The sequence below is a fragment of the Pristis pectinata genome, chromosome 9 (genome assembly GCF_009764475.1).
Source record: "Pristis pectinata isolate sPriPec2 chromosome 9, sPriPec2.1.pri, whole genome shotgun sequence".
Classification (NCBI taxonomy): domain Eukaryota; kingdom Metazoa; phylum Chordata; class Chondrichthyes; order Rhinopristiformes; family Pristidae; genus Pristis; species Pristis pectinata.
Genome location: NC_067413.1, coordinates 94,550,656 through 94,567,677, shown reverse-complemented (window position 1 = coordinate 94,567,677; position 17,022 = coordinate 94,550,656). Strand labels below are relative to the sequence as shown.

At 39.0% G+C, this 17,022-nt stretch overlaps 1 protein-coding gene across 4 annotated transcripts in view; it reads left to right on the top strand.

The window, feature by feature from the left end:
- The window catches only part of enpp2 (ectonucleotide pyrophosphatase/phosphodiesterase 2), a 72,504-nt gene that overhangs the window by 41,090 nt on the left and 14,392 nt on the right, over nucleotides 1-17,022 (top strand). For all 4 annotated transcript variants that reach the window (XM_052022750.1, XM_052022751.1, XM_052022749.1 and 1 more), the window contains 7 exons: nucleotides 1,214-1,341; nucleotides 2,940-3,027; nucleotides 3,343-3,430; nucleotides 10,158-10,327; nucleotides 11,238-11,286; nucleotides 12,329-12,468; nucleotides 13,729-13,864. In XM_052022750.1, the coding sequence (XP_051878710.1) occupies nucleotides 1,214-1,341; nucleotides 2,940-3,027; nucleotides 3,343-3,430; nucleotides 10,158-10,327; nucleotides 11,238-11,286; nucleotides 12,329-12,468; nucleotides 13,729-13,864 (799 nt within the window). The remainder of the gene's footprint in view (nucleotides 1-1,213; nucleotides 1,342-2,939; nucleotides 3,028-3,342; nucleotides 3,431-10,157; nucleotides 10,328-11,237; nucleotides 11,287-12,328; nucleotides 12,469-13,728; nucleotides 13,865-17,022) is intronic.

Below are 17,022 nucleotides of genomic sequence, written 5' to 3'. Positions count from 1 at the left end.
TCTAATCACTAAAGGTTTACTATAATGTCCTACAGTTTACTCGACAATTTACTCACAGTTAATCATAACATATTAGAGGCTACAGGCTAATCCATTTCCTAATTATTGAAGAAAATCATTTTCATTACTAATTGGTATTGGTTTATTATAGTCACTTGTACCAAGGTACAATGAAAGACCTGTCTTGCATACCGTTCATACAGATCAATCCACTACACAGTGCATTGAGGTAGTACAAGGTAAAATAATAACAGAATGCAGAATAAAGTGTTACAGTTACAGAGAAAGTGTAGTGCAAGTAGGCAATTAAAGAGTATAAAAATTTTTCCATGTTTATAGTCTTGGGTAGAAGAATTGCTCAACACTTAGAGCAGGTATAGCCTTCTGGTTAGAGCATTTCTATCCCCCCTCTTCAAGCATTTGGTTGTCCTATTTAGCTTCTAACAGTCATGCTATATTTCGGTGGAAATACTTAATAATGTTTGGCAGCAGCTGATTTTTGCAGAGGACTTGGTCAGCATGAGCAGCTGACACACCTCTACCTGTAGACATCTGAAACTTTAAATAACCGTGGAAAGCATAAATAACTTGTAGACTCGTATCATTATCTGAGGAAACCATCAAGTATGTAATCCGAATAACAGATGATTGCTTTAAAAACATGGGTAGTGGACTCTGGTCATACCTGCTGCTTAATATCATGTTCCTTGATGTGTTAAGAGAGCATAGGCAGGTGTAAATCCAAAATGTTGGCACTACCATCAAGTAGCATTGCATGCTGATTGACATTGTGATGTGCCTGTTCTGTGTACTCCCAGTGCTAGTTAACTATGTGCCTATTATGCCTTAACCAGTTTGACATCTGCCATGATTAGAGGCAGAATTGTGTGCACGCGTACAATTCATTCTGGTTCTAAATGTTGTCCAGGGGGTTAGCAATGGGTACTTAATTTCACTATATTTTGTGAATTTTGCTCTGGAAAGAAATATGCACCATAAAGTGATGGGGTTTCTGCTTTTGCTATGCCATGTGCATCCTGAATGGAAGAGCTGAGTAGGGTATGCGAAATGGCTTTTTGCATTGTCTATTTCCACTGCTTACATATTACTGCCACACCTAAAAGCAGATGTAGCTTAGTACTAAGCCCTTGCATGATTTGCTTTTTAAGTGTTGAATATATTCTAACGTTTGTTCCATTTCATTTGTTTTCAGTGTAGAAGGCCTGACCAGCACTTTAAGCCCTACTTGAAGATGAACCTCCCAAAGCGTTTGCATTATGCTAATAACAGAAGAATTGAAGATGTTCATTTAATGGTTGAGAGGAAGTGGCTAGTTGCAAGGTATTTATGCTCAATTGTTTACAAATCACAGGTTGCTTGTTTGTGCTTTAAGATTTTATTATAAATGACTGTCCATTTAAAAATAACTAAAATACACAATATGTGTGCAACTGCATTCTTTGCGTTTTCTTGAGATTTGTGTTTGTTAAAATATTAAAATTTAGTAGTCTTTTAATTTCTTGACACACTTTGAATTGTGACAGTGTCTCTCATTAATAATACCATAGTGATATTTGGCTTTTGTATAATTACAGTCTTCCTGTAAACTTCAATAATGTTTTCACTTTGTTGAGACTGTAACTCAAATTATTTTTTCAGTGAGAGTTGAATTTGTTTGTAAATTGGTCTGTTCTTAAAATGTGTGAACAACCTGAGCCTGACTCTTATGATTTACCATTGCCTGAATTTTTAGGATTAAGTTAAAGATCATGTTCAGAGCCTCGCATTGAGATATGTTATGTATCAAATGACTGGACTAGCTTATATTTGTTTTTAATGCATCCACGTGAATCTTAGGCCAAATAACCCAAGATGATGAGTTAAACCTACTTTGCTAATACCATACAAGTTATTTACCCACAGATATTCATGTTGTGCATCTTGGTTCATCTACAAGCCGTTACAAACTCATAATGTATCGAGGTTTAAAATTCTATCATTGTCCAATTTCTCCAAACCCACACTTAAAAATATCTACTTTTATTGGTGGTATTTATTCAAATATACACACAAAAGTGATTTGTTTTTTTAAAGTATAAAATAGAAGTAAAGTTTGCATTGCATGCCACCAACATTTTTGCTTTGGATTTCACACACCGCAGCTGTATTTCATGGTTCGCGCCATCGTGGCTTGTAATACCACTCCTGCGATACTGAGTTCTGTTTCATTCCACAATAAATTGTAATTGCATCCTCCCTGTGGACCAATTCCTAGCTATTTTTAAATTTAAAACTTATTTATACCTGGAGAGTTAATGATTAAATACTTCGCTGTTTGTTTCCTTGAACTTGTCGTGCATTTTTAATGTTTAATTGCTTAAAATAAAATGCTTTCAAGTACACATGTGAATAGCAGAGAAGTACAATGTTGAGTGAGTTATTGCACTGAGGAATAATGGGGGAAAAAAACAATGCAGCTATTTCCACAAAATGGCATGAGATTGACAAATAAAATCATACAGAGAAACAATTTTACCTCCTTTCAAACATTTATTGTACCTGGTTGGGGCAGGTACAATAATGTCACTTAAGAAGCACTTGGATAGGTACATGGAGGGGTGGTGCTTAGCGGGATATGGGCCAAACGCAGGAAATTGGGACTAACTGGACGGGCACTGTGGTCAGCATGGAATTGTTGGGCCGAAGGGCCTGTGTCTGTGCTATATTGCTCTGTGACTCTGACAGTAATATAGTAAGCCATTCAGAGAAACTTTCTGGGCTAGAAAAGATAGTTGCAATCCTTTTCTGTCCTGTGCTCTCTATAAATTAGCAAATGCATATATGTCATGTTTATACCTTGTGCTATGTTTATGTTGAAAAAGAATTGCATGCACATACTATTTAAGAAGATACAAATTAACTTTCCCTCCTTCATTTAGAAGACCAATAGAGGGAACCAGAAAACCCTCTGGAAAATGTACCTTTCAAGGTGACCATGGTTATGACAATAAGATCAATAGCATGCAGGTAGGATGATGTAATTACTTTCAATTGCTTGAATGATCCTTTTTCTAAAAACATTTTGGGAATCTTTCAGCCTGGGTAGAAGCAAATTCAGTCATCAATTTCATATTTTTTTTGCACTTCGTTCAGGAAGGGTTTAGAGGGATATGGGCCAAACACGGGCAAGTGAAGCATGCTTAGGTGGACATCTTGGTTGGCATGGAGAAATTGGGCCAACAGGCCTGTTCCATGCTGCATTACTCTGTGGCTCTTTGTATGGGTTGCCTAGTGGGATTATTTGATGACTTAATTTCTCTGGTTTTGATTTGTTTTCTTTAGACTGTTTTTATCGGGTATGGGCCAAGTTTCAAGTTTAAAACAAAAGTGCCACCTTTTGAAAATATTGAACTATATAACGTTATGTGTGGTAAGTTTTTTTTTGTATTTATATCAAAGTGCATACACCGTTGGGAAAAATGTAGCTTGTAACCTGGAATTTCAAATGTATTCTGCCACAAAAACATAAACCCAAAGTACTTTCATGCAGACATTTCAGGACTAAATCTTTCATAGAGAAAGAGTAATCTCAAGAAGGTTTAAAAAAAATGTTCATAGATGTTAAGAGATGAAAATATGTGATTAATATAAAGAATCTGACTTTATGTAAAGGCCACTAAGTAACAATGGTAAATGCTTTCACTATTCCCTTGTGTTCTAAGGTATGTGGGAAAGGTTCCGAGCTGCTATTTTATGTGAAAGTACATTCTGTACTCGCCTCTTTGGGCTACTGGATTATCACTTTTATGACACCCTTTTTATTCAGCTAAAACTTGCAGTTTTGTTGACACTGGAGATGAATGAATTTGTGAAGTTTGGTGGGAAGAAACCTGGACTGAAGTGTTATGACTATCAAAAAATTGGGTATCTTTCTTTCAAGAAAGGGAAAAGCTTGGAGTTGATTTTTCTTGGAAGTCTTAGAACTATGAAAGTTTCTGGTAAGGGAGATGTTGTGGGAAGCCACAATTATAAGTTACTGATAAATCCAATAAGGAATTTGGGGAAAAAGGTCTTTACTCAAAGGATAGTTAAAATCTGGAGCTCATTATCACTTAGACTGAAGCTTGTTATAAGACAGATACAAAGGGAAAGATAGATAAGCAATGAGAGAGAAATGAATAGAAGGATATGTTAATAGTGCGAGAAAAATGTATGATAACAAGAGGCTTGTCTAGAGCATAAATGCAAGTATTGACCAGTTTGGACAAAGGACCCATTTCAATGATGTAAATGCTTTCTGATAATTCAGAGTCATTGAGATAAATATTCGGAGACACTGCTCCTTGTGTAACATCTTCTCTGATCATTAATATTAATGGCTACAAAATTGGGTACCAAATTTTCTCAGAGCTGAGGACAGATTTTCTTAAAGTTTACTTAAGGCTAGGAATGGGCCTTAAATTCCATTAGTCAGCTATAATGTGGGCACTTGCAATATATTATAGAAGAGAGTGTAATCAACAGTGTTAGGTCAATTTTATTTGGTGTATGGACACAGAAGGAAGCTTTCTAACATTGTACAGTTACATAAATAATTTGGTATTGACTATGAACTCCAACTTCTTCGCAATGGTGCGTGAAACTGTAAAGTCACATAAACTTCATTGCATATGTATAACATTGCAAAAGAAAATGCTGTTGATAATCTGAAATTAAACAGGAAATATTGGAAATACTGAGATGGACAGGCAGCATTTGTAGAGAGAGCCACTATAGTTAACCTTTCAGATGGAATGCCTCTTGTCCACAATTGCTCTGTTTTAAAACTTGCATTCCTCCTGATATTCTTGAATGTGTTGCCTCACTCCATTCATGCCCATCTTACTCAGAGCTCTTGGTTTGATGCAGTTAAGCATATCATCCTCCTCCATTGTTTCCCCACTGTAATCAGCCGGGTGGGACCACAGTTGGCTGGGTCCCTTCCTATGCATCCTGGCATCACCCGAGAACCTCCAGCAATAGATCATCTTCCTGCACCTGGCCACCATCACCTCCTACACTGCATGCTGCTCTTCAGCAGTGGCATATGAAAATACATTGACTTGGTTGCCACCTGGATCTACAATACCGTCTCTCTTGATCCCTCCACTGTCCATAAATTGTTTCTCCAGATGTGGACGTCACTGGGAAGGCCAACATTTATTGCTAATCCCTATTTTCCCTTCAGAAGCTGGTAGTCAGCCATCTCCTTGAACCACTGCAATCTGGTGAAAGTACTTGCACACTGCTGTTGGGTTGAGATTTCCAGGATGTAAATCCGGGGACAAAGAAGGAATGGCAGTATATTTCCAACTCAGGATGGCGTTCTGACTTGGAGGGAAACCTGGAGGTGATGGGTGTTCCCGTGTGCCTGAAGCCCTTGTCCATGGTAGTGCAGATCATCAAAACAAGATGAACAGAAATCTTTCAATTTAAATTTTGGGGGAAACCAAAGCCATTGTTTTTTGCTTCTATCACAAACACATATCATTGACCACTTTCTGTGATTAGCCTCACTTTCTGATTGTTCTCTGAAATGTAGTTGCACTGGTCACAACATTATTGTCATATTTTATCCTGAAGTGACCTTTGGACCACATATTTGAGCCGTTATTAAGATGGTCTGTTTTCATCTGTGTGACATTGCCTGACCATGTTCCTGCTTCATTTCCTCTACTGCTGAGACACTCATCCATTTCTTTGTTACCCCTGCTTTGACTATTTCAATTTATTCCTATTTTCTGTTCGTGTAACAGTTGATGTCATCTTAAAAACTATTACTTGTTTCCTAATTTTCACCGTCTGGTTAACCTCTCACTGCTCTGCTTGCTGGTATTCATTGGCCTTCAGTTAAGCTATGCTTCAACTTTCATTTTTTTCCCCCATTTTTTTTCAAATCCTCTTATGGTATTTTCCCCCTCCCTGTTTCCTCAAAGCCCACGACACTCTGAGATATCTGGGCTCTTTTTATTCGGTCCTTTAGATTATTCTCAAATGTACTTCCTTCACCTTTAGTAGCTATGGAGGTAGAGAAAGCTGCAGAACAGAACGGTCTGTCTCAGAAGCTTGAGACATTTCAGAATCACTGTCTGTGTTTCTGCTTTAAGCATGTAAATATTCCAAAGATACTGTCAGTTTTAGTTTAATTGCAACACGCTTTTATGGTCTCTTTGTCATTACATCTATAAAATCTGAGGCATCTGATCCATTGCAGTTCTGGGGAAATTCTAGCCATGAAGCAATAGTAGCTCCAAGAAAATTTCAACCAGATGTCTGCAATCATGACTAGCTGGGATAAATGGATGAAATAAAGAAACTGAGGTTAATTGTGATTAGGACCTTTTTGCTTACAAGGGAGAAGACACAAACTGTTTTGGCGCAATCAGTAGAGTTCCTGCCTTACTGGGTTCAGTCCTGACCTCTGGTGCTGTTTGTGTGGAGTTTGCACGTTCTCTTTGTGACTGCATGCGTTTCCTCAGGGTGCTCCTGTTTCCTCTCTCTTCCAAAAGGCATGTAGTTTGTTAGGTTAGTTAGCCACTGTAAATTGCCCTTAGTGCCTATTTGGGTGGTGGGAATGTGGGGAGAATAAAAGGGGATTGTACAGAGTAGACGATTGGCGTGGACTTAGTGAGTTGAAGGCTCTGTTCCATGCTGTATAAATCTATGACTACTTGGATTGACAGGCATATTTCCATTCTGGAGCCTCTGTTTTGTATGATGTTACAATCCTTTGCAATTTTATATACAGAAAATGCAAGGTTATATACAAAAAAAAGCACTCCTTCTCCAATCTGTCTGAACTTCTTGAATAGTTGTTCTCAGTTCTCTGCATCACCTCCAGTTACAGGCAATTACTTCAACATGACTATATATATCTGATTTTTTTTTTGATGAGTTTTCACAAAAGCATGGTGATGCCTATTAGTTACTGAAAAGCATCTGACACATTGCTTAATCTTAAACCTAAACATAAAGTGGTAGAAATTCAAGCTAAAAGGATGGTTAAGAAATTCATGAAATGATTTAAAACTGGGGTTCTTTGTGATATCGGAGGAGAGGTTTTAATCCTTATTACTAATTCGCATTAATAACTTTAATTCAGAGCTCAATGCAAAGTCATGCCAAGAAACGTTGGGGACTTAAATCTGATAAGACAGCTTGGGAACTGCAACGTGACTTAATCACTATGTAATGGATGGGATAAGGGCACATTGAATTTGATTAGCAAGTATAAAAATGCCTTGTGTAGAAGTTTTTTAAAAAAAGATAACCTAATTGTGTCAAAGTGGTGAACAGAGAAGTTCTGGGATGTACAACTACTTGAGATAATTCAGAGTAGAGCCATCTTGCTTGATCCTTAATATTGGAAGGTTGAGTTATGAGGATAAATGACAGAACCATCGGCTTCCTTGCTGGTTGCCTTGATGCATATATGACAAAATGAAAACTATAGATTAGGAATGCTACAGCAAACTAAATATTAACAGCAGAACATAAGGACAAAATTATAATGGAAATAATAATGAGATCAACATTTGGAATGGATGTCCAAATGGGTAGCTATAAATTGATGAGATTTACTTCAGGGGACTTTTTTAGCTGACTATTGAACAGTTTTCAAAAGCCTGCCTGCCAAATACATTGAGTTACGTGTGTGTAAGACAATATTGAGAAATAATATTTGATTGTCATAACAAGTACAGATGGGTCCTTCTTACTTCCTTCCTTCTCTGTGACAGGGTTATCCATCTTTCTTGGATTATCGGTTCTAATTGAACCTGCTTTATATACGTGATGTTTTGTGAACTGGCTTCTCTCTCATCTTTCTTGAGAGACGACTTATAATCTTCCATCTGCCTCACAAAGACTTCTGCCAAAGGCAAAGTAACATCTGGTTCTGAATGTAAAAACAAAATGCTGGAAAGACGCAGCAGGTCAGACTGCATCTGTGGGAAGGGAAGCAGAGTTAAAGTTTCAGGTCGAAAACCCTCCGACAGAACAGGGAAGGAGACAAAAGGAAATTATTCTGAATGACTTTTGTCAATAAACAAGTCGGAACTGAAGCATTGATTATTTTTTTCTTCTTGCAAACTTTTATGAAAGGAATGTATACAAAGAGGAATTACAACCTGTTTACAACACTCAGTGCTTCTTCACTATACCTGAGATGGGGATAATAATTTTAATATTTTGCCTAAATGTTTGTGTCTTTACCTGGTACTCAGTTCAGCTGTTGAAAGTGATGTAACGTGACATCCGTGCATAGATTTTTCTTTGAATTTTGAAGGCAAACAAATGCAAAATTTTATGAAAGGTGGTCTTCACAAAATATAATTCTAAATATCAAGAGAAATATGTTTTCATATGAAATCATAGAATCATTATGGCACAGAAAGAAGTCATTCAGTTCATTGAATCCAGCAGGCTGCTAGTAAAACAATCCCATCAGCCCCATTCCTCTTTTCCACTTGCAAATTATTCTCTCTCGCGCTCTCTCTCTAGTGCCAATTCAATTTACTTGTGCAAGTGCTGGTTCATTCTTTTTCCACTGCCTGTACAGCAGAGAATTCTAAATCATTGTTACTCTTGGTGTTGTTAAAAAAACATTTTCTCAAATCTCTCCCGAATTTTTTGACCAACGTTGTAAATCAGTGTCATTGAGCCATTAGCTAATGAGAGCAACTTCTCTCAACTTACTTTAGTCATGATCTCTACTCCTCTATTAAATCTCCTCTCAACATTCTTTGCTCAGTAGAACTCCAGCTTCTTCATCTGACCTTTAAAGCTGAGAGCCCTCATCCCTAGAACCATCTAGTAAATGGGATTTACACCCTCACCAGGTTCTTCCCTCGAGTGTGGAGATCAGAATCAAATATGCCTCTGGTTATGAATCCCAAGATTCCAGCTGGTTCACTAACTTTACTCCCAACATTCCATAGAACCATAGAACAATACAGCACAAAACAGGCCCTTTGGCCCACCGTGTTGTGCCGTCCATCAAACCACCCTCACACTATCTAACCCTTTCCTCTCGCATATCCCTCTATCTCACATTCCTCCATATGCCTATCCAACAAACTCTTGAACCTGTCCAATGTATCTGCCTCCACCACCACCCCAGGCAGTGCATTCCATGCACCAACCACTTTCTGGGTGAAAAACCTCCCCCTGACATCTCCCCTGAACCTCCCACCGCTTTCAAGGATGCACAAGTGCACCCAGGTCCTCCCGTTCCTGTACACCCTTTAGAAATGGCATTTGGTCCATATTGTCTCTTATTCTTTCTTCCAAATTGTATCACTCTACCCTTTATAATTTAAATTTCATCTGCCACTAGTCTTCCCATACTGTTGGCCTGTTTTCTGTCTTGCAGTCTGTTACTAACCTCACTGTTTACCACACTTCCAAGCTTTGTATCATCTTCATACTTGGAAATTTATACTCCGCACACCTGTGTCTTGGTCATCAATGTATTATCAAAAGCAACAAGGGTCCCACCACTGACTCCTTGGGAACACCATTATCTACCATCCACCAGTCTGAATAACAACCGTTTGCTACCACATCCTGCCTTCTCCCTTTTAAGTTAATTTCCTAGCCTTATTGCTCAGCTTCCGTTTTGTTTTTCCTTGCCTTCTCTGAGCACCTTACATCCCAGAACATTCAGTGCCCGATCCTGCCCACTTTTATCGCAACTACATCATAATCCCACTCACATCCCATGTACGTTATTCACCATATATTCTACCTTCTAACCCTATTTTTTGTGTTTTAATATCAATTGTATTGCATTATCTTCATTCTTTTTCTCTGCCTGATCTTTGTTTTACTGACTATATTGTTCAGTTGATTAGATTTAAGCTGATTTTTGATTTGATATATTAGAAATAGTTTGCAATCCAAGAGCAGAGGTCCAATGTCTCGTCCTAATATGTCAAGCTTAATAATGAAGATTATCTCATGGTTTCGAGATCTGAAATTTTATTTAGACTTGGCAGGAAAGCTAGTCTTTCACAGGATGTCCGGGTGAATTGTGTGCAGTGGTTAATAACTTTATTCCTGATGTTGTGCAGTTCCTTTATGAAAAATTACAGCAGTCAATATTTTTTCACTTTCAGATCTTCTTGGACTGAAACCAGCTCCTAACAATGGAACCCATGGCAGTATGAACCATCTTTTGCGAAACCCTCCATTCAGACCTTCCATCCCAGATGAAGTGTCTAAACCGACTCACGTTGTAGCTGCTCCAGCAGTTCAGGATGATCTGGGTTGTACATGTGATGAGAGGGTCAGAGAATAGTTACATCTTCCAATCATTTGTTCCTTTCAATTGCTGAGATAATATTTGGGGTGGTCAATTACCTTGATAGAAAAATATTTCCTTATGCAACTTTGCCTGTTAATCCAGTTTAAAGCAAAATCCCCATTCATTTATTAATTCAAAACTTACTTTATTTTACCTTGCTCAGAAAACAAAGCCCTGATTTTTAACCTTCACTTGGGTGCCTGCAAAGGGCAAAATGGTAGAAAGACACTACTTGCTGTATTTTCAGTGCAATGCCACTCCTTCTATCATTTTAATTGGTTTTGCGTGTAGGCATCAACCTTATTAATACAGAAATTTTGTGGCCCCCTGATCCTGGCATGAGTTTAATTTGGAATTGGAACTGTGACAATTAGTAGCAGAACTGTGATCAGACAAAACCCACGGAGGTTGGGCTAAAAAGATGGTTTTAATATTTAAGGAAGAGATGGAATGCTTCCCTCAGGAACCAGAGAGGTCCACGCTGCTTCATCCCGCTAGTGACCATGTCAGAAACCCTGCTCCCAGCTATCTCCATACCCACCCACCAAACATTTACTATGTGCTTGGGAAGTACAGCCTTTGATCTGCATTGGCAGTCTTCTACCATCCAAAACTCCACACCAGTTTACCAGCCTCCATTTTATTCCCATCAGGTGCAGGCTGGAGGTTTCATTCCCATGTCCATATTCCCCTGGACCTGCACATCTCAAGCCCAAGATCAAGGTTGCAGTTGTAGATCTTTGATTCTTTATACAGTGCTGACATTAGATTAATTACAACTTAATGTTTATTCCAACTCTCAAAATTGAAAGTCTATGTTATTGTCAGATTTGCTGATTATATTACATTCAATGGTTTCATTGCCTTTTTAAATGTATCTTACTTTTTTTAGAATAAAGGAGATGAGTTGAATAAACGTCTGCAGCACAGGGGAACAGAAGGTGAGTCTTTCAGAACTGAAGTCACACTCAGTTTTTGTTTTCACTACACGACGGGTAATCTGGCAGAGCAATTTGCCTAACCAGTCCAAAGTCTGCCTGATAGTCATCTCACTTAGCAGGATTAGAATCATTTGGGAGAAGCTGGACTTCCACCATCCATTATCCCCATGGCTAGGCTGTTTCTGGTTTGTTTTAAAAAAAATTTGACATTCCCAATCCTGCTAGAGAAATTTTAGCCCTTTTGCTTATCTAGCTTCCTGAAGGTTTAACTAACGTAGGTCACTTCAATATGCTCTTCTACAGACATTACAAATCTTTAACACACAGTTCCATTGCAAATTGTTTCTTGCATTGTTGAATTATTTGCCAGAAGTACATAACCGAAGACAAAAAGTCCTGGATAGCACTACATTTTAGATGGTGTGTGAAGGGGTGTAAAGAATGAAATGGAAACAAGCAGGAAAGTATTGTGAAAACCAAAGCCACTATATCTGTCCATGCGATGCCTGTACCACCAGTTCTGACACACTCCCAGGCACTTATTTGGGCTGGTCTCGCGCTCACTGGGGTTTGCCATTTCTCTGACCTTGTGCATTCTTCTTTGTCTTTAACCCAACATTCAAACCCGTGCTTTTTTTTATTAAACTTTGGTCACCTTTCCTAAATTGTTCTCCTTTTTGTGCCAAATCATACCCTCGATAAGTAGACAGACTTTTTTTTTTAATGACTTTAAGGTGGCAAATGAATGGTAATTGTTTTTGTTTGTTCTGGGAAGTAACAGAATCTTACTGCTCTAATTGGTTATGCAGGCTGGCTGAGACTTCAGTAGTCTTTCTATATGAGACAATATAGGGTGTGCAGCAAAAATGACCTCATTTCATGCTACTGTTTTTATCTCCAAGCATCTCCCTCAGCCTCACCAGAAGCAGAGGAATATTGCATTTAAATGTGTTTATTAAATAATGAATAATGTTTAATTGATTACTTCTGAATTTATATAATCTAGTTTTAAAAAAAACATCTTTTTGGTTTCTCCCTTCAGAAAACAAGCATTTACTCTATGGTCGTCCTGGTGTTCTTTATCGTACCAAGTACTATATTTTGCATCATCAAGGTTATATAAGTGGTTATAGTGAAACCTTCTCAATGTCACTGTGGACTTCATACACGGTCCCCAAACAGGTTTGTGCTCAGCTGTTTAGAAAGTACATGGTGAGTGCAGCAGATTGAAGCTGACTTGGGTGTCTTTGCTGTTAACACTGCTGGTCTAAAGTAGGAAGGTGCTTTGTTTGCCTTGATGGACACAAATATCGGGCATAGGAGTACTGAAGTGCTGCAAATTGTTGGTAAAAACACATTCTGACCAGATTTTCATTCCAGACGTTCTAATGTGTGAGCGTTACATTTTCTAGTTTATGCAAGAGAGCAAGTATTATAATAGCTAAACAATTATTTATCAGTTATCAAAAAGGGCTGAAAATATTTTAGTTGAAGTGGCTGAAAATCTATAGTTTCAACACCTTGGTTGTGTCCTTTAGTTCTGGTACTGAACTGTAAAAAAAAAATTCAGGCAGGCACAGTAGTGTAGCGGCTAGCATAACGCTATTACAGCACCAGCGACCTAGGTTCAATTCTGGCCGCTGTCTGTAAGGAGTTTGTACGTTCTCCCTGTGACTGCATGGGTTTCCTCTGGGTGCCCTGGTTTCCTCCCACATTCCAAAGATGTACGGGTTAGGAAGTTGTGGGCATGCTACGTTGGCATTGCAAGTGTGGTAACACTTGCGGGCTGCCCCCAGAACACTCTATGCAAAAGATGCATTTCACTGTGTGTTTTGATGTACATGTGACTAATAAAGATATCTCATCTCATCTCATCTTGTGTAAATGATCAGGGATTTCACATTTAATATGGTTCTGGAGAGTGGGATGGACTGCTTGCCTCTCCTCCAGGAGTTTGTATATCAACCTGATCGAGAAGGCTGGGTTCTAGTGTGATAGGAATGGAGACGTGAAGAAGGGCATCTCAGCAGGCTACCACACAGGACTGGACCCCTCAAGAAGGCCTTTATTCCACAGCCAGATGGGTGGTGCACTGGTTTTATTCTGCTGAAGCTCCTGGATTGGAAATCCCTTCTATGACCATGCCTCTTGCACAGGGAACACTTAGGTTGGACTGATTCATTGCTAAACAAAACTGTAAAGAGAACTATCATCCAGTCTGGGCCGAATTTCTTCTCTTTCTGTTGCATTTCTGTAGGAGTTGGGCAGTCCTGATATCGTTTAAGTCCAATAATCTGTTACGATTGCATGATGATCATAAAGTGCCAAAAGTTTCTTTTTCTTAAATGCTTATTTTTACCAGAATAATGATGCCTAAGGTCACTTTGCAACTGTGAGAGGTTCACTAAAGTATTGTAACAGAACCTTTTATATCAAATCTAGGTGGAGCTGTTTAACATTCCGGACTTCCTGAGTAATTGTGTGAGACCTGACATCCGCATCTCCGCAAGTCACAGTCAAAGTTGTTCGGCTTATAGAGCAGACAGACAAATTTCATATGGGTTTCTTTATCCTCCCAGTAAGTTAATTTACTTCAAGTAATCTATACAAAACTGAATTGATGCTTTTCAGGGCATTGAGTACAGGAATTGGGACCTCTTACTACAATTGTACAAGTCGCTCATGAGACCACACTTGGAGTATTGTGCACAGTTCTGGTCGCCCAGCTATAGGAAGGATGTCATTAACCTGTAAAGGGTGCAGGAAAGATTCACGAGGATGTTACCAAGACTCGGGTTTGAGTTATAAGGAGAGATTAGATAGGCTGAGACTTTCCTCCCTGGAGTGTAGGAGGCTGAGGGGTGACTTCAGAGAGGTATGTAAAATCACGAGGGGCACAGCGTTCCTTCCAAGGTAGAGGAGTTTAAAACTAGAGTGCATAGGTTTAAGGTGAGAGGGGAAAGATTTAAAGGGGACTTGAGGGGCAAGTTTTTCACACAAAGGGCAGTGGGTATGTGGAACGAGTTGCCAGGGGAAGCTGTAGAGGCGGGTACGATTATTACATTTGGAGGTCATCCCAATTCAGATCAATTTCCAACTAAAGGTACCTTAATCTTTTATACAAAATTAAAACTTGATGTCTAATATTTAAAATATTAACTTTTTTGATTCTGTATTGGGGATGACACTGGTTCTCCAAAGAAAGCTGCAGCTCAGTTTATTAAACCAGGATTAGCATTTCAGATTCACTTTCTATACTGTAAGACTTTGGGACATCTTTCTAATGTTAAAGGCGTTATGACATCAAAACCTTCTTTTGCTTTGACTGGAAAATTAATGACTAAGGAAAGGGGATAACTAGTTTGAAAAACACTGTGATGCTGGAGGAACTCGTCCCTGAAGACGGGTCCTGACCCGAAACATTGATCGCCTGCTTTTCTCCACGGATGCTGCCTGGCCTGCCGAGTTCCTCCAGCATCATCGTGTTTTTCATCTAGATTCCAGCATCTGCAGTCCTTTGTTTCTCTGGGATAATTAGTTTGTTCTGCAAGTGAATGAAAAATAGACTCAATTGGGTAGGATGTATGGATGGTGTGGAAAGTGGAAAATTAGAGATGCTTTAATGAATTTGGCATTAACACACATTTTTGACAGTATAATGGAAGCTTTTGACTGACCTGAGAAGCCTTAAAGTTCAAAATGAATAAATGTTCTATTCGATATACCAACATCCTTTAGAAAGACATAAAATATCAATAATAAATCTAAATGCAGATAATTAAGTTAAAATCTCAATGACTTATTTCTGTTTTTAAAGGAGATCTTCACAATACATAAGCATTGTCCATTCCAGTGATCAAAATGTAAAGCAACATAGTAAGCAATGCATTCTCTTCACAGTCAGAGGGTTGTTTGTTCGATAGAAGACGTGAAAATGTTCTCTGATTATTTTGCCCAATATTTTGGGGGAAAAGTTCTTGCCAGTTTTAGTCTTGATTTTAACTTGCTGCATCGTTCATTTGGGCCACTGCTAATTTCTTTCCCAATTTCGGAATAAATAATGCTTTACATAACATTTCATTTCATTTGACTCTCACCAACTTTTACTGATGCACCATAGAAAGCATCCTATCTGGATGTATCACGGCTTGGTATGGCAATTGCTCTGCCAAGACCGCAAGAAGCTGCAGAGAGTTGTGGACACAGCCCAGTGCATCATGGACACCAGTCTCCCCTCCTTGGACTCTGTCTTTACCTCTCGTTGTCTTGGTGAAGCAGCCGGCATAATCAAAGACCCCACCCACCTGGGACATTCTCTCTTCTCTACTCTTCCATCAGGTAGAAGATACAGGAGCCTTAGGGCACGTACCACCAGACTTAAGGACAGCTTCTACCCCACTGTGATAAGACAACTGAACGGTTCCCTTAAACAATGAGATGGACTATGACCTCGTGATCTACCTTGTTGTGACCTTGCACCTTATTGCACTGCACTTTCTCCATAGCTGTGACACTTTACTCTACAGTTTTTTTTTAACCTGTACTACACCAATGCACTCTGTACTAACTTGAAGTAACTGCACTGTGTAATGAATTGACCTGTAAGATCGGTTTGTAAGACAAGTTTTTCACTGTACCTCGGTACAAGTGACAATAATAAACCAATACCAATACCAAAGCTGGAAGACACAAATGAAAAGCAAAATAAAAACGCTGGAAATATGAAATAACAGAAAATGCTGCAATTACTCAGTGGATCAGGCAGCATATGTGGAGGCAGAGGCAGAGTCGTTGTTGCAGGACAATGACCTTTCATCAGAACAGAGAAGTTCTGACGAAAGGTCACTAATGGGAGAAATCATTTGATCCAACTTTGTACAGGAGAAAGCAAGATCTTGCAGTGCTCCGTTACTTCTGCCACTGTTCTTTAAACGGTTCCAAAGTGCTTTCTTTTACCTTCACGTTCTCTTGTCTATAGAAAAGCCAAGTTGGTATCAAATTACCATTTGAACCTACGCCATGCTGTCATGGTTTCACAGGTCCTAGATTTACTTCTCCATATAGCTCACTACTTTATATAACCTTGAGGCCTCTCTTAGCTATCTCTTTTCAAGACTAAAGAATCCAGGTTTCTATAGTTGTTCCAGATAACTACAGGCATGGTAGTGTAGCGGTTAGCGTAATGCTTTACAGTGCCAGCGACCTGGGTTCAATTCCAGCTGCTGTCTGTAAGGAGTTTGTACATTCTCCCTGTGTCTGTGTGGGTTTCCTCCGGGTGCTCCAGTTTCCTCCCACATTCCAAAGACGTATGAGTTAGGAAGTTGTAGGCATGTTATGTTGGCACCGGAAACATGGCGACACTTGTGGGTTGCCCTCAGAACACTCTACGCAAAAGATGCATTTCACTGTGTGTTTTGATATACATGTGATTAATAAAGAAATTTTATCTTGTCTTATCTTCTGACAATGCTGCAAGGGGAAAAATACTCACTCATGCAGATAATCAAACCCAGACTATCAAATCTTTCTCTCTAGGGATTAGACACAGGTTAGACAGGGATTGAAATTCAGTTTATGTATCTTTTTTATTCTCTTCATCCATTTGCGAGATGTGGGGTATCAATGAAAACCTTGCCTTTATTGCCTATTCCTAGTTGCCCTTGAGAGTACTACTGCAACCTGTGTGGTGAAACTACTCCCCCAGTACAGACTGGTAGCTTTCAAGATTTTGACTCA